General features: G+C 37.0%; 6 protein-coding genes and 1 long non-coding RNA gene across 8 annotated transcripts; 5 read left to right on the top strand and 2 right to left on the bottom strand.

Annotated features, from left to right (window-relative positions):
* Positions 1–243: 243 nt before the first annotated feature.
* On the top strand, positions 244–2,519 carry LOC110843608 (zinc finger protein 136). Its single transcript, XM_022089582.2, has 4 exons — positions 244–665; positions 749–844; positions 917–1,725; positions 1,802–2,519. The coding sequence occupies exons 1-4, from the start codon at positions 490–492 to the stop codon at positions 2,104–2,106; spliced, it is 1,386 nt and encodes a 461-aa protein (XP_021945274.1). The 5' UTR covers positions 244–489; the 3' UTR covers positions 2,107–2,519.
* A 2,477-nt stretch (positions 2,520–4,996) lies between these two features.
* On the top strand, positions 4,997–6,821 carry LOC118434424. The gene is made up of 2 exons (XM_035847947.1): positions 4,997–5,130; positions 5,212–6,821. Exons 1-2 carry the CDS (start codon positions 5,098–5,100, stop codon positions 6,532–6,534), a joined length of 1,356 nt encoding a protein of 451 aa, XP_035703840.1. The 5' UTR covers positions 4,997–5,097; the 3' UTR covers positions 6,535–6,821.
* An 822-nt stretch (positions 6,822–7,643) lies between these two features.
* LOC110844818 (inhibitor of growth protein 3) lies at positions 7,644–13,248 on the top strand. Of its 2 annotated transcripts, XM_022091113.2 has the most exons (6): positions 7,644–7,910; positions 9,941–10,418; positions 10,556–10,597; positions 10,659–10,811; positions 10,878–11,689; positions 11,760–13,248. In XM_022091113.2, exons 2-6 carry the CDS (start codon positions 10,207–10,209, stop codon positions 12,476–12,478), a joined length of 1,938 nt encoding a protein of 645 aa, XP_021946805.1. In that variant the 5' UTR covers positions 7,644–7,910; positions 9,941–10,206; the 3' UTR covers positions 12,479–13,248. The 2 variants fall into 2 exon arrangements, with proteins under 2 accessions (XP_021946805.1, XP_021946806.1); XM_022091114.2 differs by lacking the exon at positions 9,941–10,418 and having other exon boundaries at positions 7,649–7,910.
* On the bottom strand, positions 9,001–9,717 carry LOC118434425. The gene is made up of 2 exons (XR_004834013.1): positions 9,379–9,717; positions 9,001–9,311 (listed from the first exon to the last, which is right to left on the bottom strand). It is a non-coding gene; the product is annotated as an uncharacterized LOC118434425 (long non-coding RNA).
* A 494-nt stretch (positions 13,249–13,742) lies between the features above and the next one.
* LOC118434258 (neurofilament heavy polypeptide-like) lies at positions 13,743–20,365 on the top strand. The gene is made up of 23 exons (XM_035847258.1): positions 13,743–13,853; positions 13,973–14,185; positions 14,299–14,439; positions 14,490–14,704; positions 14,813–15,027; positions 15,116–15,198; positions 15,275–15,579; positions 15,653–15,732; positions 15,822–15,892; positions 15,986–16,003; positions 16,060–16,203; positions 16,286–16,387; positions 17,208–17,243; positions 17,325–17,351; positions 17,413–17,481; positions 17,552–17,590; positions 17,669–17,734; positions 17,812–17,875; positions 17,956–18,008; positions 19,349–19,410; positions 19,549–19,598; positions 19,683–19,842; positions 20,270–20,365. Exons 1-23 carry the CDS (start codon positions 13,743–13,745, stop codon positions 20,352–20,354), a joined length of 2,409 nt encoding a protein of 802 aa, XP_035703151.1. The 3' UTR covers positions 20,355–20,365.
* On the top strand, positions 20,365–21,626 carry LOC118434498 (protein CASC1-like). Its single transcript, XM_035848205.1, has 6 exons — positions 20,365–20,616; positions 20,694–20,795; positions 20,894–20,997; positions 21,072–21,189; positions 21,266–21,367; positions 21,461–21,626. The coding sequence occupies exons 1-6, from the start codon at positions 20,566–20,568 to the stop codon at positions 21,596–21,598; spliced, it is 615 nt and encodes a 204-aa protein (XP_035704098.1). The 5' UTR covers positions 20,365–20,565; the 3' UTR covers positions 21,599–21,626.
* Positions 21,585–23,990, bottom strand: LOC110843023 (leukocyte elastase inhibitor). Its single transcript, XM_022088926.2, has 5 exons — positions 23,849–23,990; positions 23,690–23,763; positions 23,204–23,602; positions 22,416–22,778; positions 21,585–22,328 (listed from the first exon to the last, which is right to left on the bottom strand). Exons 1-5 carry the CDS (start codon positions 23,868–23,870, stop codon positions 21,693–21,695), a joined length of 1,494 nt encoding a protein of 497 aa, XP_021944618.1. The 5' UTR covers positions 23,871–23,990; the 3' UTR covers positions 21,585–21,692.
* Positions 23,991–24,182: the final 192 nt, after the last annotated feature.

The following is a 24,182-nucleotide window of genomic DNA, read 5'->3' as shown; positions in this document are numbered from 1 at the left end:
TTTTTGGGTTTCTTTTATACGCTAGTTCATCGCATGGAGTACATTAGCCGAACGAGCCGAATTATTTTATTATTTAACACAAATTATTTTAATTTGGCGTTTAAATCATACGAAATTGAACAATTTAAACGCCAAAATAAAAATAAGTGGTGTTGAATAATAAGATAATTCGGCTCGTTCGGCTAATGTACTCCATATGATGAATTCGTGCATTTGGGGCAGAAGTTTCAAAAATCACCGGGGGACGACGTGCTCAGGTGCTAAGTGTTACGAATTGTCTCACCATGAACTTTTAGCCCGCTTTCCGGCAAAACCGCTCCATCATCATAATCTAATAACGATTTTCATCTTCTTTTCCCTTTATCTTGCTCTTCAATTTTCGTGAATTTTACAGTCCTCAATAGTCCTCATTTCATTTCGCTTTACAAATTACATATTAATCATCACTTAAGTCACAATTTGATTGGTAGTCATACTGGACTTAATAGGATGGAGGAGGACGGCGAGGGATGCTTCTGCACTTGGCATTGCAGTTGTAAAGTCCTTTTAGGGAAACGACAATTTCCCGAGTATCTCAAATTGAAGGAATATCAAGATTTTATCAAGGGACCTCAAACTCCCCAGCAGAGTTCGTCATCATCAGGATCAGAGAAACGCCAAAATAGGTAGAACACCTTACAAATAATAAATAACAAATAGATAATGATAATTGGCATTTCTGCTCTTCTCCTTTCTGTGCTACGAATAGATCTGATGGTACCGAATTAGTGCAGGCGAATCCTAAAAATATAAAGGACATCAATAAAAGTGATGTGCCTAACTGTGATCTCAAACTGCGGACAGCGTAAGTTTATTTACAAAATATTGTAATAATTTTTTAGCTCAATGAATTTTCACAAATTCCATTACTCCCTAGAAATTGCAACTCTCATCTAAATGAAAAGAATCCCAATCTTCTCCAGGAAATTGCGTCCAGTGATCTCAGTAGTTCAAACAATCAACAAAAATCCACAAACTCCGAGGTATACGACGTAAAAGAACAAACAAGTGAGAACGATATGAATGGAAATTCTTTAAATACGACACGTTCACCAGCCTCATCAACTTCAGGATACAATTGTAGAAACCGTTCACGATTCTTCAAATGTCCAACTTGTAGAAAAGCCTTTGGACAATTAAGTTCATTGCAGTGGCATGAAAAAGAACATGTCTTGGAATCATCCAAGCATTTCCAGTGTGAAGATTGTGGGAAGCTTTATTCCACCAAGGCAAGCTATGAGAGGCATCTGAAAAATTATCACCCGAGCTGTCTTTTATGCCGAAAGTCCATGAGTCTGAAAGAAGTTGAAAATCAACCAGATGAAGAAACTGGATTTAACAATATTAACGTGTGCAAAAAATGTAGAAAAATTGATGCGCCAGTAATAATCAGGAGAAGGTCTACTGCTGGTGAATCAGAGTTCAAAATACAATCCAGTGCTACTAATGGAAACGGATATGCGCATCCTGGTCAAGTTTCAAATGAACAATGCAGCAATGATGAAGAAGGAGGAGCAGGAGAGGAAGATAATCATGATGATGAATCGGAGAACATTTATGGAACTGGAGACAGCACCAGACACGAGGAATATGATAAACCCATAACTTTCTTACAAGGAATAAACAACCCGTGCGATGAGTCAATTTTGTTTTGCGATTATTGTGGTGCCATGTTTGATTGTTCTGGTTAGTTTTTCCGTTACTTTATATTACACAAATACTAATTGGAATGCAGTGATAACTTATGTATATATCGTTTCAGATGATTTCTTGCCACATTACAACGAACATGGGAAATCTGAATTCGAATGCAGATATTGCTTGCTGCCCTTTTCAGATTCAGCCCAAGTCATGAAGCATGAAAACACTCATCAAAAAGAAAGGCCATTTCCATGCCTCATGTGTCCCATCCTATTCAAATCTTATCATCAGCGTGAATTTCATGAGATGGTCCATCGAAATGAAAATTGTCTGCTGTGCTCAATTTGCGGACAGGCGTTTACCCATCATGACCGGTTAAAATTACATAATCAAAACATTCATCATATTCACTTAGAGCTAACTTGAACTATTTTTATGTATTCTTTGTATTGTTTATTATCTGCAATGCTCATATTACATAATTTTTCGTGTTAATGTTCATATAAAATTATAAAGATTAGATTATTACGTTATTACGTACCTATTGTTGTTTTAATTAAAGGACATATATATATTATTACTGAATTGAGACTTATTAATTTTTAATTTGTTATTGAGCTTAATTATTTTACAATTATTAAAAATTAGTGTATTTTTTATATCGAGACTTATTACCGTTAATCATTATCTTCATTTCCTACTTTCATGTTCCTTTGATTATGAAGATGTGCACTTAATACGTACTGTTGTTGATAAAGGAATAATAAGAACAAATAAAATTTATTATATCATAATAGCCAGCGGTCCTTGAAAAATAAAAAAAAATATGCAAATTTTAATTCTGACTAGAGTTTAGAATTCTCACTCCGTTCTTATAACTATGCATATGTTCAGTCGACTGGTAGACAGCTACCAGTTCAAGGCTAATGCCATGAATTACGAAAATTATTAACATGGTCAACGATTTTATAGCAATTTTTTGAGTTTTATGTTGGAACTACTGCGTACGCTTGGTAGATTTTTTTGTTAGATGCGATTATTAGTGTAGGCATACAATTTTTTGTAAACGAGGGCGACAAAAACATAAACTCGAGAAAGTCGTGTCGTACTTTGTAATTTATTTCAATTTTCACCTTTAAAATTTATGGTATCTTAGGGCAGTCATGAAATGGGTTTGAAAATATATACAGGTTCAGCTACCATTCAAAATCAAGGTTGGCAAGAAGAGCGTCTGCGAAATGTACATATAAAATATAGAACTCCAATAACATCATAATATTGAAATAAAGACTGTCAATCGATTCAATTTCAAAAGATCACTTCTTGGTGTGCGTGTGTGCATGTGTCATCAATGGAGTTTCAGAAGTTGACGCTACTCTGTTTGGTGAGCTCTTAGGACTAGTAAGTACAAATTGGAACTGGATTTCTAATTTTGTTTTAATTTTCTCAGGCATGTGTAATTTCCACGTGTTCTCTCAATATTTCCAATGGAAGAGGGGCAACAAATTTAGCTAAAATTCCAACTCAAGATTATTCCAGCCTAATAAATACCACACAACCAAGTTTTTCAACCATTTACAAGCAAGGGAACATTTCACGTGTCTTATTTATATCAAAACGAAATTCTTCAAGTTCAGATCATCCACACAAATTTCGCGAATTCGGAAAAACTTTAAACCGACGAGATTCTACAGGATGGGGATCATGGGGAGTGAATTTAATGAATCAATACTTTGGAGACGGAAATCTGCATTCAGGAGGAATCAGTCTGCATACTAAACCAAATCATCACAAATTAACACAGGCTGCTCAAATATCCAAAATAATTAAAAGTAAGGCGCACTTGATGTCTCAAATGTTGGAGCTTAGCAGGATATCCACAAATAAATTTGCAGATATGATTCTTTTCTTGGGAAAACTAAAATCCGTCCCCTTGCCTTTGTTTGGAAAGTTTGGTAATCCTAATAACCCGCACCATTACTTTTACAACGGGTTACCCACCGTCTCTCCGGATAAAATTAACACCCATGGTTGGAAAAGTTCTGGGAATGACCATGCTGCTCGAAATGTCGTCGAAGAAACTGGGAGCGGTTGGGGGTGGAATGGAGGAGGTAGTGGCAACACTTTTCAAAATTTAGGATATAGTCTCGGGTCCAGTCTGGCAGGAGTTAGTAAATTTGCCAAGCTTGTTGGGGAAGGGTATAGTTTCGGGACAGAAGGCCAAAAATGGTTAAGTCATGGGGCTGGATTTACCAATATTAACGAGTACTACCCGAAGTATAAAGCCACCTCAGATTCCAATAAAGGTCAATTTAATTCAGACCAAAATTCTGGTCCGGACAAGCTAAATGCTTATGCTAACAAGCATCATTCTACGTCAGGGAGTGGTTTTGGGTACAATTACGGAAGTGGAAATGAGTACAGTCATGGAGGGTGGAATGGGGGTGTTACATCGACTAGTGGGGGTGGCATTGGGGGAGAATTTGAGGAAGGAGGCAGTGATGTCACCACTGGACTCACCAGACTTCCAGAATTTAAACGACTGTAAATAAGTATTTTTATTGCATAATATATCTGATCATTCTGTTGCATGAAGTGGTTATCATATATAATAAAATGTTTATTAATTATGTAATTAGTAGTTGTTATATACAAGTAGTTTTTGAGAGAAACGATTTTAATGACCAACTTTCAATGCATACATTCTCTCAGAAGAGGGAAATCACAGTTTGTTCAGTGGGGCAATATTTTTTGCACGCAATATTATACGCATAATGACAATGTGACAAATAATATTCTCAACCCAGGTTGCATGAAATGTTTCGGTTTGTAATCACTATCAATATGCACACAAGCATATGCGTATATCCTACGTACGTACATATGCATACATGTAATGCTCATCTACGAGAATGCTTTCTTTTATAGCCTGAAATGCATACATAATACTTGTGTTTTGTGATGCATCGTAATTGAGCTTTTTTACACTATTTATTTTTATATATCAGGTGAAATGGTCACATAAGCGCTAATTAAGGTAATTTAGGGTGCTATCATAATAATTTGCGATAAAGGGTGGAATTAAACTAATTATATGCATAAATATATACCCATATTTTGGCACATGTGGTTTTGGTACATTCAATAAAGTGTGTGTTGACAAATTCTTGGTCGTTTTGCACTGAAAAGTGAAACTGAAGGTACACTAATGTACTACTACGTACAAAACAGCGTTATAATTTTGTAAGTTGTGTCAGATGAAGCAATTTTTAAAATTCATGCAACAATTTAAAGTTGGACCTCATTTACACAATGAATAAAGTGCATTTCATTCATAGACGAGGAGGTGAATAACATGACGTGAGAAAGTTAATTTCGAATCAAAAATCCCGATTCACAATTAACCAAAATTTGGCAATGCTTGCCTCCCAAGTGAAATTAGTAGATCTGGTAAGTTCACACCACTTTATGCACTGCTGATAAGAAACATAATATTTACCATGTAAAAATACGAATTCCCTGTTTTTGCAGTATATCTTGATAGCTACAACAATCCTATTTTCAACATGTCACAAGTGCTCAGCTTTCAACAATAGATTTTCCGGGCTCTATCAACATGGAGCACTTGTCTTGGGAATGTTGTCCGGAAGTAATCCGTACATGACGAGTGCTTCCTCGTCCCATATTCCCCATTACCATTATCCCTTTGTTATCAGCGATGACTACACTCCAACGAAGGCACGATATCCATCTGCATCAATTAGCAGTGATGGACGGTATAGTCATCTTCTAAATGGAATGAGTTATATGAAACGGAATCGCAGGTCTGATGACGCATCAACTCTTTTGGGATATCGGCCAGTGAGACACCACGAGGAGGACAAAGGTCCCGACAGCACCTTGAGCTTTCTTTTGCAGATGCTGGGTGGTGGAAAATCAAAAGTGGGACAAGCTGAATCAAGCAATTATTATCGCGTCAAGTCTCGGAATCATTATCCAAATCCAAACGTTGTGGGTCACCAGCATGGCCCATTTCCACTTGCAAATCAGCCAATTCCATCAATTCTCCAACATCCTCTCTTTCAAATTGTCCCCCTGCTAGTAATTGAAAAACGGTTCAAAATTCGGAGACCACCACCAGGCAGACCTTTTCAGCACCATTATCACCCTTTCCCCCCTCCATTTTTTCATCACAATTCTCCGCAATCTCATCCACCTATTCTTCAAAACAGCAGAGGTCATCCTCCTATTCACTCAAAAATAATATTTCCGAGTGAAAATCTAGAGTCAAACTATAAAACTTTAGGACAATTTCAAACTATCGGCGAAGAGAAGAATGGACCTATAATTCCTGCTCATTTACATCCATTCATTGTTCACCAACCTGTTAATACCCCACAATACACAACGGTGCAACAACACAAGTCAGTTAGCAATTTCAAGATAAACCAACCCCTGGAGAACTCCGACATCGGCGATTATCCTATTGTAGGAGCTTTAAAGGATTACACTCCCCATGTAAAATTTCCTGATGGATTGGACAATACTGATGCTGACTTATCATCATTTTATCATCCTTATAGAAATGGTCATCATTATGACTCCACGACGGGCCCTGATGTCAACAACTTTTTCCCACTACAAGGCTCAGAGTCAGAGTCCAAGCCCATAGTCTCGAATACAACGGTCTCATCATCATCTTCCAACAAATCAAAATTTAAACGAAGAAATGATTTCGGCAAATTAGTTAGCTCCACCAAAAATACAAATAGTACTTCTGTGATATGGGTGGAAGGGAAGCCACTCAAGATTCCAAATTTCATGCCGATATCATTTGCAGCTAGCAGCGTGTGAAAATGGGAGAAAAATTAAAATAGATTTAATTTACAATATAATAATTTTAAGTGCGTATGTATACTTATGCCTTTTTTGAATCATTTTATCTACCCTTATATTACAATGAACAAAAATATGTATTAATGAATGTGTATAACAACCGAATTCTTCTCAATAGGCAGGTAAGTAGATAGCCAGTTATGCAGACAGTAGACGATACAAGAAATATGCACCATCGATTGGTCCCAATCTTAGATTATAATATTAACCAATGGATTTGGTCCCAATGAATTTTATAATTTGCACATATCTACTAGCTTTAGTTCTTCATTTTCATATCATTCCTTGCGACTTCCTCTGGCCTTTGTATTATTATCTATCACATTTTGGTCTTTGGATTATTATAGCTCAATTCACATGTGTATGGTGCATCTATAAAAGTATTATTCCTATCTATGCACATATCTTGTAACTCTGTCATGCCTTCTCGTTTCACTATAAATCTGGAATAAACCTGCTGCGGCTTGTTGCATATCCTCACGTAAACCACAAAAATTTCGGAAATATGCATGCATGTATCGATCCGAAATTCTCAACCCACCCGGGTATTTCGCTTAACAAGTTAACGCAATCGTACATATTCCTCCATGCACTTTTCTCTCCAGGAGCAGCCCCTTCCAAACGGCCTAGCAACATTATATGTAGCAGTACTATGAATGTATGGGTAGTCCTTATGGATGGTTGACTGGAATGGAATGTGTCAAATCGCAACCATTTCTTGGACTTACAAAATCATAATTCGTTAAAATGAAATTGGAAAACTAGCGTGTAATAATATTAGTTCGCCAACATGCTCACTAATCACCGCAGCACATTTTGCATAATATAACAACAACATGCACCAAAAAAGTTGTCGTAATAGTGGGAGTAAAAGCATGGTGATAAAATGCCGTGCAGCTCCTCGATCCCAACAACAACGCTGCTGTCATCATCCCCCGATATGTATGTACGTACTTATGTATGTGGTAGGTTGTTGCCTGGTTTAAACAAGCTTTTTTGGGAAGGTAGTTCATTATATGGCGTATAAATATATATCAAGAAAGGCAGGAATGGCCTGGGATACAAAATCTTTCCGAGTTCGTTCCAGGTTTCCTTCCACCATTTCAGTCAACGCTCCCTCCGTCAAGTGCAAGGTTCCCTCAAATCCGACTCCCAAAGTTTTAAGTTATACACACTTTACATAGATTTTATCAAAAATTCCACATTCTAGAGTTTCTCAAATTCTTAGTTGGAATATTACACATGGACAATTTAAGTCGATTACAACTTAATAAAGCAAGTCTTCTTCAACAACAAGTTGCACAGTGAGGAATTCGAGTGATAAGTTGGAAATGGTAAGTTGTGGTTAGCTTTAGTGAGTATACATTAATAGTATTAATAATGTGGTATTAATAATTCGTTCAAGAATTTTTGTGTAAACGATTTACATAAATTAAAACTTCCTGACTGAAGCATGGACGTTAATTTTAAGTCATTAGGGTAATCATTTAAGTTTGCAGCTAGCAGGTATTACCACTATTGAAGATATATCTCATGTTTCAAAGGTAAATACAGTTAAGTAGTGATCGTGTGGAATCCACACTGTGGATAATATAAATGGAATGGGATAAATAGAAATTAAATTACAATATATATTTCCAAAATCTTCGATTGAAGGGAATGCTACATATGAACAAAACACGCGTCACTTTGTGCGCTTGGTTGGTGGCATTTGTTTTAATTGACGCGAGATCAAATCTACATTTACATATGTAGTAATCAATGAAGGACTAATATCTGCAATGCCAGACTTTAATGCCATTTTGACATTCATTCATGCGTTTTTATCTTTCTAGAATAATAAGAGCCACCAGTGGTTAAGCTATATAAACCTTATTGCGCTGGTCACACCCACTCAAAACTGAAAAAAAATGAGATTGGTACTGGATATGATAGAGGAACTATCTCGGACCACAAAACTACTAAAAATCTAAAATCGAAGCAATATTACATTTTTGGCGATAGTTTGACGGTGGTGAAGTGGTTTTTTTAATGATTCGGTGGCGTGGTGATAATAATAACAATATGAGAATCATGGAGCTTAACTACGGAAAGATTTTACTATTCTTACATGAAAGCATAAAATCTGATATAGCTTCCTTGCAACATTGGAATGGAACATTTTTTAAAACTTTACGAGTTATAAACAAACTGCTAATTGAAATTAAGCTAGGCAATTTAACAAGCCAGACAGACCACTGACTGACTCATCCATAAAATAAAATAAACATTTTCAACGATATTGTCCAGCATGTAAATAATACAATGGCAGAAATTATTCAGATAATTTGAGTATCGAATATCACTCATATGCAAAATTGATCTCTCATGGGTCATAAAACCATATTTATGACTCCTTTTCTTGGAAAAACAATACTGAGTGCATATAGGAAATATTAGCCATTTTATTTAGTAAGGTTCATCAACTCCACCATTTTTCAAGTCACAACAAATTTATGTTTTAAACTGTTAATCACGTGTATGATGCTAAAACAAAATTTCCCTAGACTTTTCATTGTTAAAAATAAAATATTTATATACTTAAACTGTCAAAATAAGGTGCATATGCATTTTAATGTATATTGCTGATTTATCAATTTCTATTTTCTTTCAGTAGCAAATATGAGCACCGCATTTCACTCAATAATTGCCTCCGGTTTTTTTCTTGTGGAGAATGCAATGTCAATGTCAGGATGCTGCAATAATAAAGAGGATGCATAAATGATAATAGCAACAAGGTTTTGACAACATGAATTCATTTACCTTAACTTGGTTATGCTAACTAGATATGGACGGAACATCATGTCACGGGTCTGTTGCATAAGCTGTGCGCGATGCATCCTGAATGGATGGCATAAAGATCGTGATAATTAAATGGTTCATCCGTAGGCATAACTCTCTGCTGAGTGCTGAGGAGTCTCTCTCTGACAAAAAATGCAAAAAAAGTATGTGTATGCATGTAAGTATGTCGTACATATGTTGAATAATATAATATATGAAGCACATTGGACAGATCACAAAACATGGCGAAACGAAGCACATTTTGATCTTTGCTTTGCCTGAGGATGAGTCTATACATATGTAGTGCCTGGTTTCGGATAAATCGGGGCGGACCGCTTTCTCTTTTCCCCATATATTCATATCCCTCAACGTGTATCATCCTGTACCCACTTTGTGTTGTAAACTTCCACCAGTGAATTAGCGGACAAGCCGGATTAAATATTATTGTAGATTTAGATTGAGATATTTAACGTTTCGGAATATAATGAAGTAGTTTTTGTGCATTTAATTTTTGTATTAAACATTGTTCTACTGCTTATTGCAGAGTTGGGCATCTAAAGTGCCAGGATCGGAATCAAATGATTGGATATATATACACTGAATAAGTGATATCTGTTTGTTTGTGGACATCGTTATCTGTTATCGTTCATCACGAATCAGCATCACACGAAGCACATTTTTTGCCCAGTGTATTTTACAACAGTGAATTTTTCTTTAATCCCAAAAGTTTTCGCTGTACGAAAAGACCATTGTTGTTTGTGTGTTAAAGCTGAGTTACAAAAATAAAAACCAATTTGTGTTGGTTTTATTATGAACGTAGTGCACCAAGCTACAGATAAAAAGCATCAAGGATCACCTCCAAGCCAGTTTCAAAACATTTGTAAAATATGTAAAAAACTGTACTCTGATAAAGCCGGACTAATGGATCATCAACGCCAACAGCATTCTCATCAACCTTCAATCTCAATCGCACAGCAAATTCAACGATTGCAGATGAATCGTCTCAATCGGGATATGCAAAAGTATAATAATCATAATTTAAATAGTGTAACAATTTAATAAAAATTTAAGTCGTCAAAAGAAAGAGTTTAATTATTATAAATCACAACAACGTACACGTCTTGGTAGCTAATTGTCTTTTTGTAACTCTTTGTTGCAGTAAACCTCAAGTGTCAAATGGAAGTGGATCCCGAGTTGAGAGGTACATAACTTTTAATACGCAAAACAATTTTAGTTTACTAATTTTATGTCAATTATTTCAGTTATGAAACACTTCAGAAACCTCCACCAAACCTGATGAAGCCAAAATTGCAGTCATCTAGAAAACAACAATTCCACAGCCCAAACGGAGAGTCTTTCCTCAGATCGGATACTGATAACCGTGAAGAACATGGTGAAGAGTTATGGCCAAAAAGGTACATGTTATTTTATAAAACTGGACTTGACCATTCTGGAAGTTGTAAAAATTCAACAATTATTAGGTCCAAGAAGGATGACGACCCACCCAACATAATCAGTGGGACGTTAGCAGCGGCAACCGCAGCTTGTTATTCCCCTCAGCCTGGGGGTAGCAACAATAACTCACCCACTACATCCAACGGAAGTGGACCCTCTACTCCTCAGTTGAAGCCTGTTACTTCCACGCCCCCAGTAGTAGCTGCAGCAGCTTCTACTTCCTCGTCCCCTGTAGTACAAACTAAAGAACAAATTTTCAAGAGCAAACTCAGCCCACAACTTCTTTCAAAAATTCAACAAAACATGAGCAATGCAGGACATGTCGTAGCTAACAAGAATCAGCCCATGTCCCCAAATGGTAAGGGGGTCACCAGGATGCCCGTACCTAAACTAATGTCGCGAACAAAGGCTCAGTATCAACTCCTCCGGTCTCAAGTTCAAAGACCAAAGCCAAAACCTGGAGCCGGTGTTGCAGCAGTAATTCCCAAAAACAATGAAGAACAACCAAGTGGAATTGCTGTAGCACAGCCACAACGACCAACTAATGTCACTTTCAATCCCACTGCATTTCAGGCTAAGACTAATCCGAAGCTTGGCTCAAATTTGCAGAAAGCGGATGGATTGTCGACGATCACGATACATAAGCAGCAATTAAAGCCACCAGGTGTGGTTGTTGGCGGAGGTAATAAAGCTACAAAGTTGCCACCACCCACAACGGTTGTGGCAATAAGAACTGCAAGCTTGTTGGATTCGGTGGCGAAAAATCAGCTTGGCCTTGGGGCTAGACGTGGAGGGGCAACCGTGAATTCGCTCCGAGGAGGACGTGGGAGAAGCGAAGGTTTGTATATGTCATTACAATAAATAATCTTTGATATATTTTTATATGAGGAATAATTTCTTTCAATTAGCCATTGCATCAGCACGAGGAGGCCGAGGGAAAACTGCTGTTGGTACATTGCGACGAGAAACTCAACCCCCATCTCCATCGCAATCTGGTGGAGAATCAGGGTCCGACTCGGATGAATATGGTTACTCCACCCCGTCTCCTCCTCCCACTAAAACATTTCGAACATCTAAATCAGTGTCTCCTGCTGCCAGCCGTGGGAAGAATAAAACAAACAACAAACCATCGCCAAGAAATACTTCGACAACATCTCCTCAAAAAAAGAAGGAAGTAGGAGACGAAAGGGTTTATGGCAAGGACTACAAGTGTCCAGCCATGGACAAGGTTGCATCTTACCTGACGAAAAAGGGGGAACGAATTTGGATTTGTCTGGTTTGCGAAGAGCCTGAGCAAGAAATTAGTCGAGGGCCTATGATTTGCTGTGACGGTTGCGATGATTGGTACCACATGGCGTGTGTAGGCTTGGATGATGAACCTCCAGAAAACGAAAAATGGTTTTGTAAGAGATGCATCTTTAAAAAACTCCACACAAAGAAACTTGCTGTAGATAAGAGTGACACGGACTCTGAGTCGGAGGAGGAGGAGGACGACGAGGAGGAAGAGGAGGAGGATCGTCCCAAAGGAAGAACATCACCGTTGCGGAGTAGAAATAATAAGGGTCGTGGGACAGGAAGTGGGAGGGGTGGGGGTCGAGGTGGTCGTGGCCGAGGTGGGAGAAAATAATCTAAATGTGTGCACAATCCTATACTTTCAAAATACATGCATTGTGAAATTATGTATCAGTGCCACCAATCTGCATTTATAGTGATTTATCTTTTAATATGCGGGTTGAAATTATGTGAATAGTTTTTAGCTATGTTTTGTAGTACGTGTTGATTACGGGTGGTATCATTTGTATATTACAAAATATACTGTTTGTAGATTCCATATGAACAATTGACAAGTTCAAGAGATTTAAAAAGGGTTTTATTAATTACATGACGATTTTTTGTAAGATTTTACTTGAAGATTTTCAGATATGTGTATGTACATACATAAGTGAGGACTTGTAATAAGCAATAAGAGTTAGAAACTGTGTTGTAAGTAAAGTGAACTTTATTTATTTACGAATCTTCAGTTTTCAAGATATTTTGTACAGATTAGGACTAATGCATATCATTTCTATTAATTCTGACTTCCATTCTCTTCTGGTTTACCATTTTTGAGATATGCCAAGAGATTTTATAGTCAAATGACAGTATTAAGGTTTTTATTTTTGTTACTCACATCTCACCACAGTTTGGAGCAATTACATACAACACAGTTGATATTATGTAGATAAATAAATAATTGTAAATTGATGTAGTAAATCTTACAGCTTTAAAGAACTTGATCTGATTTCTTATTCTATCGAATCTGCTTCCATTTCCAAAATGTATATATACATATATATATTTTAATTGTTGTAATAAAAGTATTATTACGTATGTAAGCACTCTAGACTAAAAAGACAATTATGATCTGTTGGACTTTCTCATTATTATTTTTTGTTCATGAAATCGATCAAACTCAGCACAATAGGAAACTCGTATCACAATACAAATATGTGCGTGTGCATATCATGTACGCATCGTTGTATTCAGTTCCGTTTATTATGACACCAAGTAATCAAGTGTGCACATTCCATCAAAAAAGTAAATATTCTTGGCATAAAACGAATAACTAATTAAATCTCACTGAAAAATCAACTAGAAAGGCATACATAATTGTCCGTTGACCAATAAGCTAAGGTGAGTTAAGTACAATTGCTTTCACTTTCTACTGCCGTTATCATAACCAATCATTACATCTTAACTTGTACTGACTCTAGTTGTCAAGGATTTATGTCTTCACTTAGCACTAGAATTATGAGACCGATATACATATTTCCATTATTTTATCATGTCTTAAAAATCTACTTTTCGGCACTGTTTCTTTATTTAAATAATTGCACTATCACAAACTAATAATGGCAAAGTCACCGGGAAAGAAAAAGGAAAAGTCGAAAGGCCCCAAAAAGGGTGCTTCAGAAAAGAAAGCGAAAGGCCCAAGTAAATCGAAAGACGATAAGAAGAAAAAGGTTCCATATTAGCCACGCAATTTCACATTTGTATATCAGCGTTCAAGTCAATTTTTAGGGAAGAAATGTCGGTACCTCACTCAGCTAGGTTGTGACCATAATAAAATGGGATGTTACAGGGCAAGAAGGAGAAGAAAGGCCCCTTGAGCAAGAAAGACATGGATATTGCAAAATTGCAAAAGCAGAAGGAGGAGCAGGAAGCGTTGCAGAGGGAGGCAGAGGAGAAAGCTGCTGCGGAAAAGAAATTGGCCATCGAATTAAAGGAACGAGATGGACAATTAGCGCAAAGCTCGGCCATTATTGAATCCTACAACCGATGGGTAGTGGCGAAAGTAACGAGGATGAAAAGCTTGCAGGAGGTTATTATTCTTAATAAATCTTCCATTATCTGGGGTAATGGAGGACAAATTGAAGTCTTTCATTTGTCGTTCTACATACTTTTCAGTGGAAAGCGTTTCGAGCATGCAGAAACATTCCTGATTTCAACAAACTGTATGAAGTCAATTCATATATTTCATATTGGTTAAGTCAACTCAGTCCTCCTGCGATGAAACGATTGCTCAAACTAACGCCAGAATACTTGCAGGTGTGAATATTGCTTGTTTTCAGTATAATTCGTCTTTCCTCGTATCACAGCAATTATTGCAATTTCAGCTTTTATACGAACTCCAATTTTACCTCATCGATCCGGAAATATCTATGAGACCTGATTTACTAAAAGAGTTGGGCATCCTCTATCGAGGAATGATTGATAATCAGATCACCTACGTTAACAAGTGCACGTACAACATAATTGCAGACTTGTCCGTTCTATATGAACCGGAAGTTGGTATTTGTGACTATTTGCTCAGGTAAATAAGAACCCATTTAAGTAAAATAATATTTATGTAGTAAAAATCGAGAAAAATTTAAAGCTTAATTGAATTATATTAATAATCCTTCTTAAATTTGTGACTCAGCATTCCCGACATTACTCACTGTCTTTGGGGAAATATTTACTGTGCACCAAACATCAATGGACACGAATTTGAAGAATTGAAATTCAAGTTTAAAATTCCAGAGGTCCTTCTCTCAACACCTGGAATTTATCGACTCATTAAATCGGAATATGATCACTACTCCGATTCATGTCTCAGCTACTTTCCACCTGGAGTTGAAAATGCTTTGAAACAATGTGAGTTGTTTTTTAACCTCAGTTTTAGCCCCATTATTCTCATGATCATTCTACCTCCCATTATTATGATGATTTCAACTATATACAGCAATACTGGACTGGGTAGAACTTCATAAATTAGCATCGGGCGAATACACAGAACTGCAATCTCCTGCAGAACTAAAGAAAAAGGTAGTAAATTGATAGTCATTCAATATAATTTTTTTCAGAATATATCTCTTAAAATTAAGTACGTTTTGGTCTGCAGAAAAGAAAGGATAAGAAAAAGAAGAAGGGAAAAGGAGGCAAGAAACGAGCCAAGTCTCCTAAAGGACCAAAAGAGAAGAAGGGGAAAAAGAAGCGCAAGTCAAAAGAGCGTTCTGGTTCTGAAGACACGGGCGCTGCGACCACGGGAGACGAAGACGACTTCAAACTGATCTCAGAAAGAGAAAGTTCTGCAACCGTCAAGAGCAAAAAGAAAAAGTCAAAAAAGAAAGCGAAAGGAGAAGGCAAGGATAAAAGTGGAACGAAAAAAGGGAAAAAGAACCGTGGCCAAGATAACGCAGATACTGAGTACGACATAAAATTTTCGGACCCATTATAATTTCCAGTTGTGATAATCTGTCTTGATTACTTATATTCTCAGCACCAGTGCTAATACTACAACAGAACCCGAATCTGAGGCAGAGGAAGAAGAGGAATCATTCTCGATGAGCAGTTTCATGGGTTTAGTACAGAATACCACATTTCATTCGAACAGTAATATATGCACACTATTTGTGAACATGTTTGAAATATTGCTTGAAAATCTACAGCAAAAGCTAGGAAGACGCTCACCGAAATCACGCGACGACAATCTGTGCGACCCGACCGCACATCCTTAGAAGTATGCACACATATATGTACACGCACTGTCATCTATGACTAATAATTTAGCTAGCTTAATTATTACTACACAAATTTAATTCACACTTTGCAGGAACGAACATCCATTGAAGTATGCAAACTAAATGTACGTATATTGTCATCTTGTTGCTAATTCGCACTTTACAGGAACGAGAACAGGAGGAACAACTCAAACTAAAACTCGAAGAGTCGTACAAGAAAGCTGTTAAAGGATCCAAGAAGAAGCAGAAGAAAAAGAAGAAGAAGAGCCGAGACTCCGAAGTGTCAGAATCGGAGGGGAACGAGGAGGAGGTAGTGTGGCGATAACTATTGTGCATTCCTTTGGATATTGGCAATGTGGGTTCGTATTGAATGGGTGACACTATTACTTTAGGAGGCAGAAGATGTCGAAAAAATTGAGAGTGGAAATGCCGGTGAGGTAACTTCTTCTACTGCAGACGATGGGAACACCACAACAGCTCCTGAAAGTGACGACGTGTGTTGAGTCACCATTCTATTGTCAGCAATCATTTTTCTTTGCAATGCTTGTTTTTTACCGTTATTTTTGTTCTCGCCATAAAAGAAAAAGCCAACAATTTCCGAGCAAGACAACAGAAACGTTGACTCCAAACCTGGTAAGGCAGAAAAAGCTAACGACACCGAAAAAAAAGCAGAAGAGACAGTCACAGTGGAAAAGGGCGAAGGACGCTCGTCAAAGAAAAACTCGACAGGATCAGAGAAAAAAGGGGTACAAATTTCAGATACTGACGATTCGCAAACGGGGAAACAAAAGTCAAAACCTGATAAAAAGCAGTCCAAAGAAAAAGCTAAAGGTGAAAAACCAAAGAAAGAAAAAGACAAGTCAAAGAAAAGCAAATCTAAAAAGGGTGCGAAATCTTCTAAAACCAAGTCGAGCAAGAGCAAGACAGCCAAATCAGCCAAATCTAAATCGCCAAATAAAAAGAGTAAGGGGAAAGACAAGCAGAAGAAAGAAAAGGCTAAACCAGTGGACAAAAGTGCAAAACCTGCCAAGTCCGAGAAACTGGCGAGTGATAAACAAGCGAATAAAAAACAGCAAAAAAGTGAGGATTTGAAAAAGAATGCAAAGTCAGCAAAAGTGGACAAGCCTGATGGGAAAAAAGAGGATGCGAAGGAATTGAAGAAAAATGCAAAAGAGAAGAAAAAAGCTGACGTATGAATCGGTGGTTACAATTAACCACTAAATATTTTTTTTTTGCAAGCTGTCGCAATTATGTAATGATCCGATATATAATAGCGTTTTCTAGCATGATAAATCTTCGAATGTACACCTTTAGGTTTCTACAAGTGAAAGTCGTAGTGCTTCGAAGGAGGTTGGTGCATTGCATACATATACTTAATTTAGAGTTAAAAGTTTAATTTACTTATAACTTCTGTGTTATTAATGTTTGTAGAAAAAACCGAAGGGGTCCAGTAAACCGGTACGTTTTTAGTGCAAATTGCAGAATCTTTGTCTTCCTTGACAAACAAAGCTGTTTTCAGGGATCTGCAAAATCAGACAAATCAGTGTCTAAATCCAAATCTGATTCCGGTCGATCAAAGTCCAAATCGGTAAAAATCTTTTGAATTAATTGATGCACATGATTAATTATTTTTAATAGTTATTTAATTGTTTATCTAGCCCAAAGGAGATGACAGAAAGTCTCGATCGAAAACCAAAGTACATCTACAAGTTTTTAACACACAATTCATAGGTTTAAGTATTTGCTCTTAACAGCTTAATCATGTCTCAATTTAGGACAAGAGTGGTAAAGGAAAGGGCAAAAGTAAGAGCAAAAGCAGGTCAAAAAGTGGAGGGTCTAAGGTTAGACATGCATATTTAATACTTAATATTTAATGTAATTTATAATTTTAATCCGACTGTTTAATACGTATGCAAAGAAATCCAAGAAGAAAGGTGGCAAAAGTAAAAGCAAAGATCGCCACAAGAAAACCGAAGCTGAGTGTAAGTGACACTGGTTGAATCTCCACATAGAAACTCTCTACATAATTTTACCTAATAAGTAAAGGTTTTATGATTTTTAGTGGCAAAAGAACGGGAGCGAGCAGAAAAGTCAAAGTTTATTCCTCAACTTCAGGTAAGCAATTATTTAATTATGCTAACTAATTCCTAAACCATGATTTACGTGCAAATTACTTAAGAAACATGGAAAAATAATTGCTTACAATTGCACGTTGGTCCGGAATACTGAATTTCTTGGCCAAAACCTATTCTCACCGATTCGAAAACGAAGTACCCCCTTCAGTACCTTTGACATAGATGTTCAACTGAAAGTTTCATTTGGATTGTTCCACCGGTGAAGGCGTGGCGTATACTCAAACTTGGCTGATAACATTGGGCTAAATGGGGAAAACTTCAAGTTGAAAATCCTGTCTATTCCTGTGCTTTTCTGAGGAACCGTTAATGTATTATTAATCCCCCATATATAATCTACAAAAACTGCTGCCACCAGCTGCCACCATTATAAATAGGCAGAGAGATTTGAATTTATGTAATTGCAAATTGCCATAGGCAAAATATCTGGAGTGTTCCATTATTGTCACGTATGAAATTTTCGAGTGTTCCAAATAACACAATCGCCTCGAAATATCTTGCCAAGTCCTAGGGGAAGGAAATATGGTAAACCACACCCCTCCAAAAAATTTATTACGAGCGGGGGGATTTTAGGAATTGGTGACCCCCTGAGGAGGCATAACTAAATTTATAATTTTTGTCCTATTTTCTTTGTTAATCAAGTTAGAGGGTAGAAATACTTCATAAAACTATAGAATATTGTCATTTTATGAAAATACATCCTCAGAATTATCAAAACAAAACTTTCAAATTTGTATTTTGACCACACCCCCCTGGCAGTGGGTGTGCCGATAATGTCCCAACAATGGTCGGAGTTGTTTAGAGCTTGATTAGACCTTTCAAATGACACCCCACTTGATGGGGTAATGCAAGAAAATAAATATCCACCTGTGACCACACCCCCCAAGGGGTGTGGCTTCAATGAGAGTTGCATAGCTTATGCCCCTTGGAACTTCATATCTCGATCCCCGAAGGCAGAATTCGAAAAAATTAAATGGTTCGAGAGCTAGAGGTTTTGGCAAACAAATAAAGGAATCCGGACCAGTGTGAATTGGTAAGGAATGCTTTTTGCGTTGTTTGGTGTATAAATCTTTTTATAAAAGGACGCTAGTTCTTAATCATGGACTTTTTTAGTTTGAATTTCTTATCATTCCGTTATCAATGATGCATACATATATAAACTGACATATGTAGGTGTGTAAAAGACCAATGTGAAATTTACTTACATGATACATGGAAAATTTCTCAATACAAAGTTTCTATATTAGATGAATATTAATTTATTATATTATTTTGTCATGTTCCATTTCGTATGTAAATAATTTACATACGTACTTTTACTAGGAAAATGAGTTGAACTTACGGAACTATGTCATTCTTGGTGGAGTCTATCAATTCAATCTTTTGTAAGTTTGATCTTCTCTCGTCGTTTTTTTTTATAAATTACCATATACGTCATAATTACCAATTCATAACTCACACATATTTAAACTAAATCTGTAGAATATTCGTCGGAGTGTATATTTTCATTATTGTGTTTATAGGGAAATTCCACCTCAACCAAAGAACAGAGGAAATTGGGTTATCCATATTAGTACGTATTTAGCAACAATTTGTGTATGGTGTTTTGGTTGGAAAATGTGAAATGTCATTTATCCATTGGGTATAATCGATATAGAGGAAGCGGACAACAGTCTTAAGGAAGTTGCATTCGAAGCGGACTACACTCCACCAGCTATTGCCGATCAAGAAAGTGCAAAAAAGACGCCGGAAGAAATGGAGAGAGAGGCAAAGCAGCAAGAGGAAGAACTGCAAAAACTGGTTTTAGCCGACATGTCGTAAGATGAAACTTTTTCAACAAATTTTGTTTTTCGTTTGCTTTCTCTTTTCCCACCAATGCCTACATTTACAATTACCCTGTACCCTGTATGCTTCTTTTCACCTTGCTTATCCTTGACCTTCACACTCCTGTCTACCACATATTTAGTAATGCTGGAATGGGCCAGCAAGACTTTGACTTGCCCAAAGATCCTGAAGAAGAAGCTTACCTTGCTCAAAAAATGCTTGAGGAGGCTGAGCGAAAACTCTTGGAGGCAGCAGAACTTCAGTATAAAGGATTAATGAGCGTCCAAATCACGTTAGAAAAGATCTTTTACCTTTACCATATCCTCTTTAAATCCAGCTTACCTGAGTTTATTTATCATTTTTATAACAGCATGATTGCTCACTGAATAATTTCCTTTATTGCATTAATATTAATTCCAGTGCTCCAAAAGTAGCATTGTGGTTTGAACCTCCGACCCCAGGCAAGTTCATATGCACCTTTCTTGTATTTAGCATGCATTTGTGATGTAAATTTATTACACTCATTTATCACAGTGAGTTGGGATCCGGTAAAACGAGCCTGGTCCACGGAGGGGTTTTATGACATTAAATTTAACGAGTCCACGCTTCAGCTCAGTTTTAGAACGGTCAGATTTGGAACGTTTGCTTTTGGACATAACCGCTGGTCAAATCTTCCCTATCAATCATGGGAATTGAGACCAATTGGTCGCGATAAAATGTGCTTTTCTCTGATTGCTGCGATTGCCGTGATAGAGTTCATTGTTATGGTATGAAGGCGTCGTATGCATATTTTTTATAGTTCTATTTGTTAATTAATCGTGACCATCTCCTATTTGAAATTAAGGGGGATCTCATTTGCATCTCATCTCTGAGCAATGTAGCCAACAGTAGCGAGGTAGAAGCATCTCTAATAAACAAGTACATGAAACCCCATATTCTAATAAAGGTCAGAGGTGGACATGTTGCATCATAATCACTGTTTCCGTTGATGTATCTATTTTTCTTTTCTAATCAAATTCATTAACTAAATTGTATTACATGCAGGCTATGCGACATCACGGTTTAGATTTGTTCCCCGAGTTTGATTCGTACGCGTATGTGGATGGCGTGCTGGTGAAAGACGTTGCAGCCGAAGATCACTTGTATCAGTAAGCATTTATGTTCTCAGCTAAATATGTGTATGCATATTTAAACTAGAATTAACCATATATTCATAAACCAGATGTATGGCCGTGGTGTCGTCGGCCTTCAACTTTCAGTGGAGTCGTTGGAATCTTCTGGCCGGTCGCGACAGAATGGTTTATCAAATGAGACAGCGACTTCATGGATCTGCAAGTCCGGTAATTTCCCACTTTCTTTGAAGCTTGTTTGCCAAGCCTCAAGCAATTAAGATTTCTTGGTTTTGTTTTTATGCAGGGAAACTACAGCATGGTTCTTACCACGCCTACAAAATCTATACGAATAGATTGCACAGAAGTGAGCCCAAACTACACCGAAGATCCAGTAATGGAGTTTGAAGTGAGAAATGATTTGTTAACCATATAAATACACAATTTGATTATTTATCAATATGCTCTACATTTTTTAACAACAAATTTCTTCTTCCTTCAGTACTATGCTGATTTGGTCAACCTTGTAAAAGGGATTGCTACAGATGCTGGGATAAAAATCATAAATCAATCCAGTCCACATTACGTCGAAACTGTTAGAATTCTGCTGTCATCTGTTCGCCCACTTTCATTTTCTTAAAAATACTCTGCAGATTTATTTAAATACATCTCAAATATTAATGCATTACGCTTACGTGTCAATTCAAGTATGTACAGCATTAAATAAAAATTGTTTACTCTTCAGATACAAATAAAGGGTTGATTTTTTCTCCATGAAACGTCCCAAAAAACGTGCGCTTCTCATTATCTACATGGTTAGGAAACCTGATTCCATAAGGATCCAATGGTTCTGGCTGTTGAAATTTGCTGCGGGCTGATTTATTTTCATCCTGTGAACTATCTTCACTACTATTGGACAAATATTCTGGTGGCCCATTTTGTACCCACCATTTCTCGTTGTTGCTATTATTACGACGAGTGATGGTGACAGGCGTTGCTGTTTCATTCTTGATTCCTTCCTCCAAATTATTTTGAGCTTGCAATTTGACCAAGTTTCCTTCAACATCAGTCACAACCCCTTCAAAGAAAGTCCATTTGCCTTCCCATCTTAACAACACAATGAATGGTTTGTCCACAACGAACACTTTGGGTGCCAAGCCACTCAAGGGGAGAAAAATGGCTGCCGTAGCTGCGCCCACTTTTGTTCCATCCTCATCCAATTCTAAAATTGTTTTGTGAACAAATTTGTCCACATGAATCCCTGCTGGTTTCGTTGAAGAACTAGCTGTAGAATTGGTAGAATTTGTGTCCTCCTCAAACATGTTGGACAAATCTGCTGTCATCGTGGAGAATATTGATTTTAACCCTGCCTATTTTAAGCCAATTATTTTATTTTAATCAAATTCATATTGCATCATATTAGTCTGATTGAGCACATATCTGCATGCACGACCTACCTTTTCTAAAGCTTGCTGAATTCCAATCGTACTTTCTACTTTCATCTTGGGCACTTGAATTTCTAATTCGGTTGGTTCCAGTCTTTCTAAAATTTCTCCAAGTTTGTTTGGTTCCATTGTTTTCAAGTACTTGTAAACGCTAATTAAACTTTTCGGATTCTCCGGGATCACAAAAATAATGTGCATCGCACTGTCCCTGTAGCCCATTTTCATGACATCAAAAACTTCATCGTTGACAGTCGAGAATTGCCCGTAGTTCTGCACGCTTTTCTGCTGCATCATTTCAACTTGTGTGGTGTTCTTGAGCCCATAAAATGGCTTGATTAATGTTTTATCCTTTCTGAACTTTGCCCTCCATGTGCCCTGTAAAATTAAATGTAGTTTTAAGATATTAAGTAGCTACATAAGTTTCCACCAACAATATCATATCCAAGTTTTCATTTGTGCAAATACTAGCGTATAAGCCCGTCTCCCACTGGGCGAGAGTTGAATTGATTTTTAAACTTATACCCAATTAAATGTTATGCATTATAAGCTGAAACTCTGTCGCCGACGGAAGCGAAAGAACTTTGTAACCAAGTTGATGATGGGAAAATTCGTTTGAACAACAGTCATTAGCCTTGACTTGGTCGACAAATAAACTCGATTCTGTCTGTTTTGTTCAAACATGCAAATGAACTTTATACTTTCACTTACTTTCACTTCCGTGGCGGACAAATTACTTTCACTTCCGTTGCCAACAAACATTTCCAGCTTATAATATAGAAGATATGATGCAATAGTTTAACCTTAAATCCGACACCGTTGACTACAACCAATTTGGCATTTTCTTCAACATGGTTCACCACGCTTGAGATTAATCCCATTGTTGCATTCTTCATCCAATCGTTGATCGTGTCTTTTAGATTGCTTGAATTTTTAAACGTCTGAACATTTTTGAAACTGGACGAAAATTTTTCCTTGAGCTTAATGTCGTCCTGTACAAAAATTCCAGTGCATATTTGCACGCTAGTGTCGTTCACAGTGAGCGTATCCATTGTCTGACCGTCGGGCGTTTCAACTCCCAAAAATGTTTGAAGTTCGGTCAAGGTTACTCCGGATGCACCGTTCAAGAACGGAACCAAGGATGAATACACGCTGATGGGCGACCAGATCGCATTTGAACTCGTATTTTCATTATACAAATGCTGAAAAGTGTGTTTTAATTTTGTTGATTAGCACACGTGTATTTAAAATGTCATAGGATAATTCAAGTAAGCTACGGAATTATGTACCTGATGTAATGTGAACGAGAACTGCTCAACAGTTTTCGGGGATGAATTTGTACCCGTACAAAATAAAGTGAAAACTTGCAAAGGTAATACAAATATAAGGATAAAATATTTAAACGGGATTTAATAAATTTTTCCTAATGCTCATATTGGCTCACTTACCAATTAATAATATGTCAAACATGTTAATTTTGTTAGTTCTTTAGTTCAGCTTTTGATGTGGGCAGTTAAATGTTTACTATGAAACCAGCCAGTCGACCACCTTTTTCTTGCATTTGCCCAGAAATAATGATTTCATAATTATGTGAGATAGAAAGCAGTTAAATAAGATAAGCTAATTAGAGTACAATCATCACGTCACATTCAATATGGTTCATGAGTTGAGATTAGTGACGTACGTCTATTCACTAATACATATATACACATACTAATTCACATGCCAAACTGCCTAAACAAGCATGTGAGGATGTATTTTTATAATAATTATACTGCATTC

The sequence above is a fragment of the Folsomia candida genome, unplaced genomic scaffold (assembly GCF_002217175.1).
Source record: "Folsomia candida strain VU population unplaced genomic scaffold, ASM221717v1 Fcan01_Sc002, whole genome shotgun sequence".
Taxonomy (NCBI): domain Eukaryota; kingdom Metazoa; phylum Arthropoda; class Collembola; order Entomobryomorpha; family Isotomidae; genus Folsomia; species Folsomia candida.
The sequence above is the reverse complement of the archived record's forward strand: the minus strand, read 5'-3'. Positions and strand labels throughout refer to the sequence as shown.

What these genes read in the sequence shown, in the direction of transcription:
- LOC110844818 (XM_022091113.2), top strand. Translation starts at nt 10,207, where the DNA reads ATGAACGTAGTGCACCAAGCTACAGATAAAAAGCATCAAGGATCACCT. An exon ending in AGTGGATCCCGAGTTGAGAG is followed by an intron (nt 10,598 to 10,658) that starts GTACATAACTTT and finishes CAATTATTTCAG; the next exon opens with TTATGAAACACTTCAGAAAC. An exon ending in GAAGAGTTATGGCCAAAAAG is followed by an intron (nt 10,812 to 10,877) that starts GTACATGTTATT and finishes AACAATTATTAG; the next exon opens with GTCCAAGAAGGATGACGACC.
- LOC118434424 (XM_035847947.1), top strand. Translation starts at nt 5,098, where the DNA reads ATGCTTGCCTCCCAAGTGAAATTAGTAGATCTG. An exon ending in AAGTGAAATTAGTAGATCTG is followed by an intron (nt 5,131 to 5,211) that starts GTAAGTTCACAC and finishes CTGTTTTTGCAG; the next exon opens with TATATCTTGATAGCTACAAC.
- LOC110843608 (XM_022089582.2), top strand. Translation starts at nt 490, where the DNA reads ATGGAGGAGGACGGCGAGGGATGCTTCTGCACTTGGCATTGCAGTTGT. An exon ending in TCAGAGAAACGCCAAAATAG is followed by an intron (nt 666 to 748) that starts GTAGAACACCTT and finishes TGCTACGAATAG; the next exon opens with ATCTGATGGTACCGAATTAG. An exon ending in TGCCATGTTTGATTGTTCTG is followed by an intron (nt 1,726 to 1,801) that starts GTTAGTTTTTCC and finishes ATATCGTTTCAG; the next exon opens with ATGATTTCTTGCCACATTAC.
- LOC118434498 (XM_035848205.1), top strand. Translation starts at nt 20,566, where the DNA reads ATGTGCTTTTCTCTGATTGCTGCGATTGCCGTGATAGAGTTCATTGTT. An exon ending in GCCGAAGATCACTTGTATCA is followed by an intron (nt 20,998 to 21,071) that starts GTAAGCATTTAT and finishes TTCATAAACCAG; the next exon opens with ATGTATGGCCGTGGTGTCGT. An exon ending in TTCATGGATCTGCAAGTCCG is followed by an intron (nt 21,190 to 21,265) that starts GTAATTTCCCAC and finishes GTTTTTATGCAG; the next exon opens with GGAAACTACAGCATGGTTCT.
- LOC118434258 (XM_035847258.1), top strand. Translation starts at nt 13,743, where the DNA reads ATGGCAAAGTCACCGGGAAAGAAAAAGGAAAAGTCGAAAGGCCCCAAA. An exon ending in CTGCAGAACTAAAGAAAAAG is followed by an intron (nt 15,199 to 15,274) that starts GTAGTAAATTGA and finishes TTTGGTCTGCAG; the next exon opens with AAAAGAAAGGATAAGAAAAA. An exon ending in GTCTATCAATTCAATCTTTT is followed by an intron (nt 19,411 to 19,548) that starts GTAAGTTTGATC and finishes TTGTGTTTATAG; the next exon opens with GGAAATTCCACCTCAACCAA.
- LOC110843023 (XM_022088926.2), bottom strand. Translation starts at nt 23,870, where the DNA reads ATGTTTGACATATTATTAATTG. An exon ending in TCTCGTTCACATTACATCAG is followed by an intron (nt 23,603 to 23,689) that starts GTACATAATTCC and finishes CACACTTTTCAG; the next exon opens with CATTTGTATAATGAAAATAC. An exon ending in TCAACGGTGTCGGATTTAAG is followed by an intron (nt 22,779 to 23,203) that starts GTTAAACTATTG and finishes TTAATTTTACAG; the next exon opens with GGCACATGGAGGGCAAAGTT.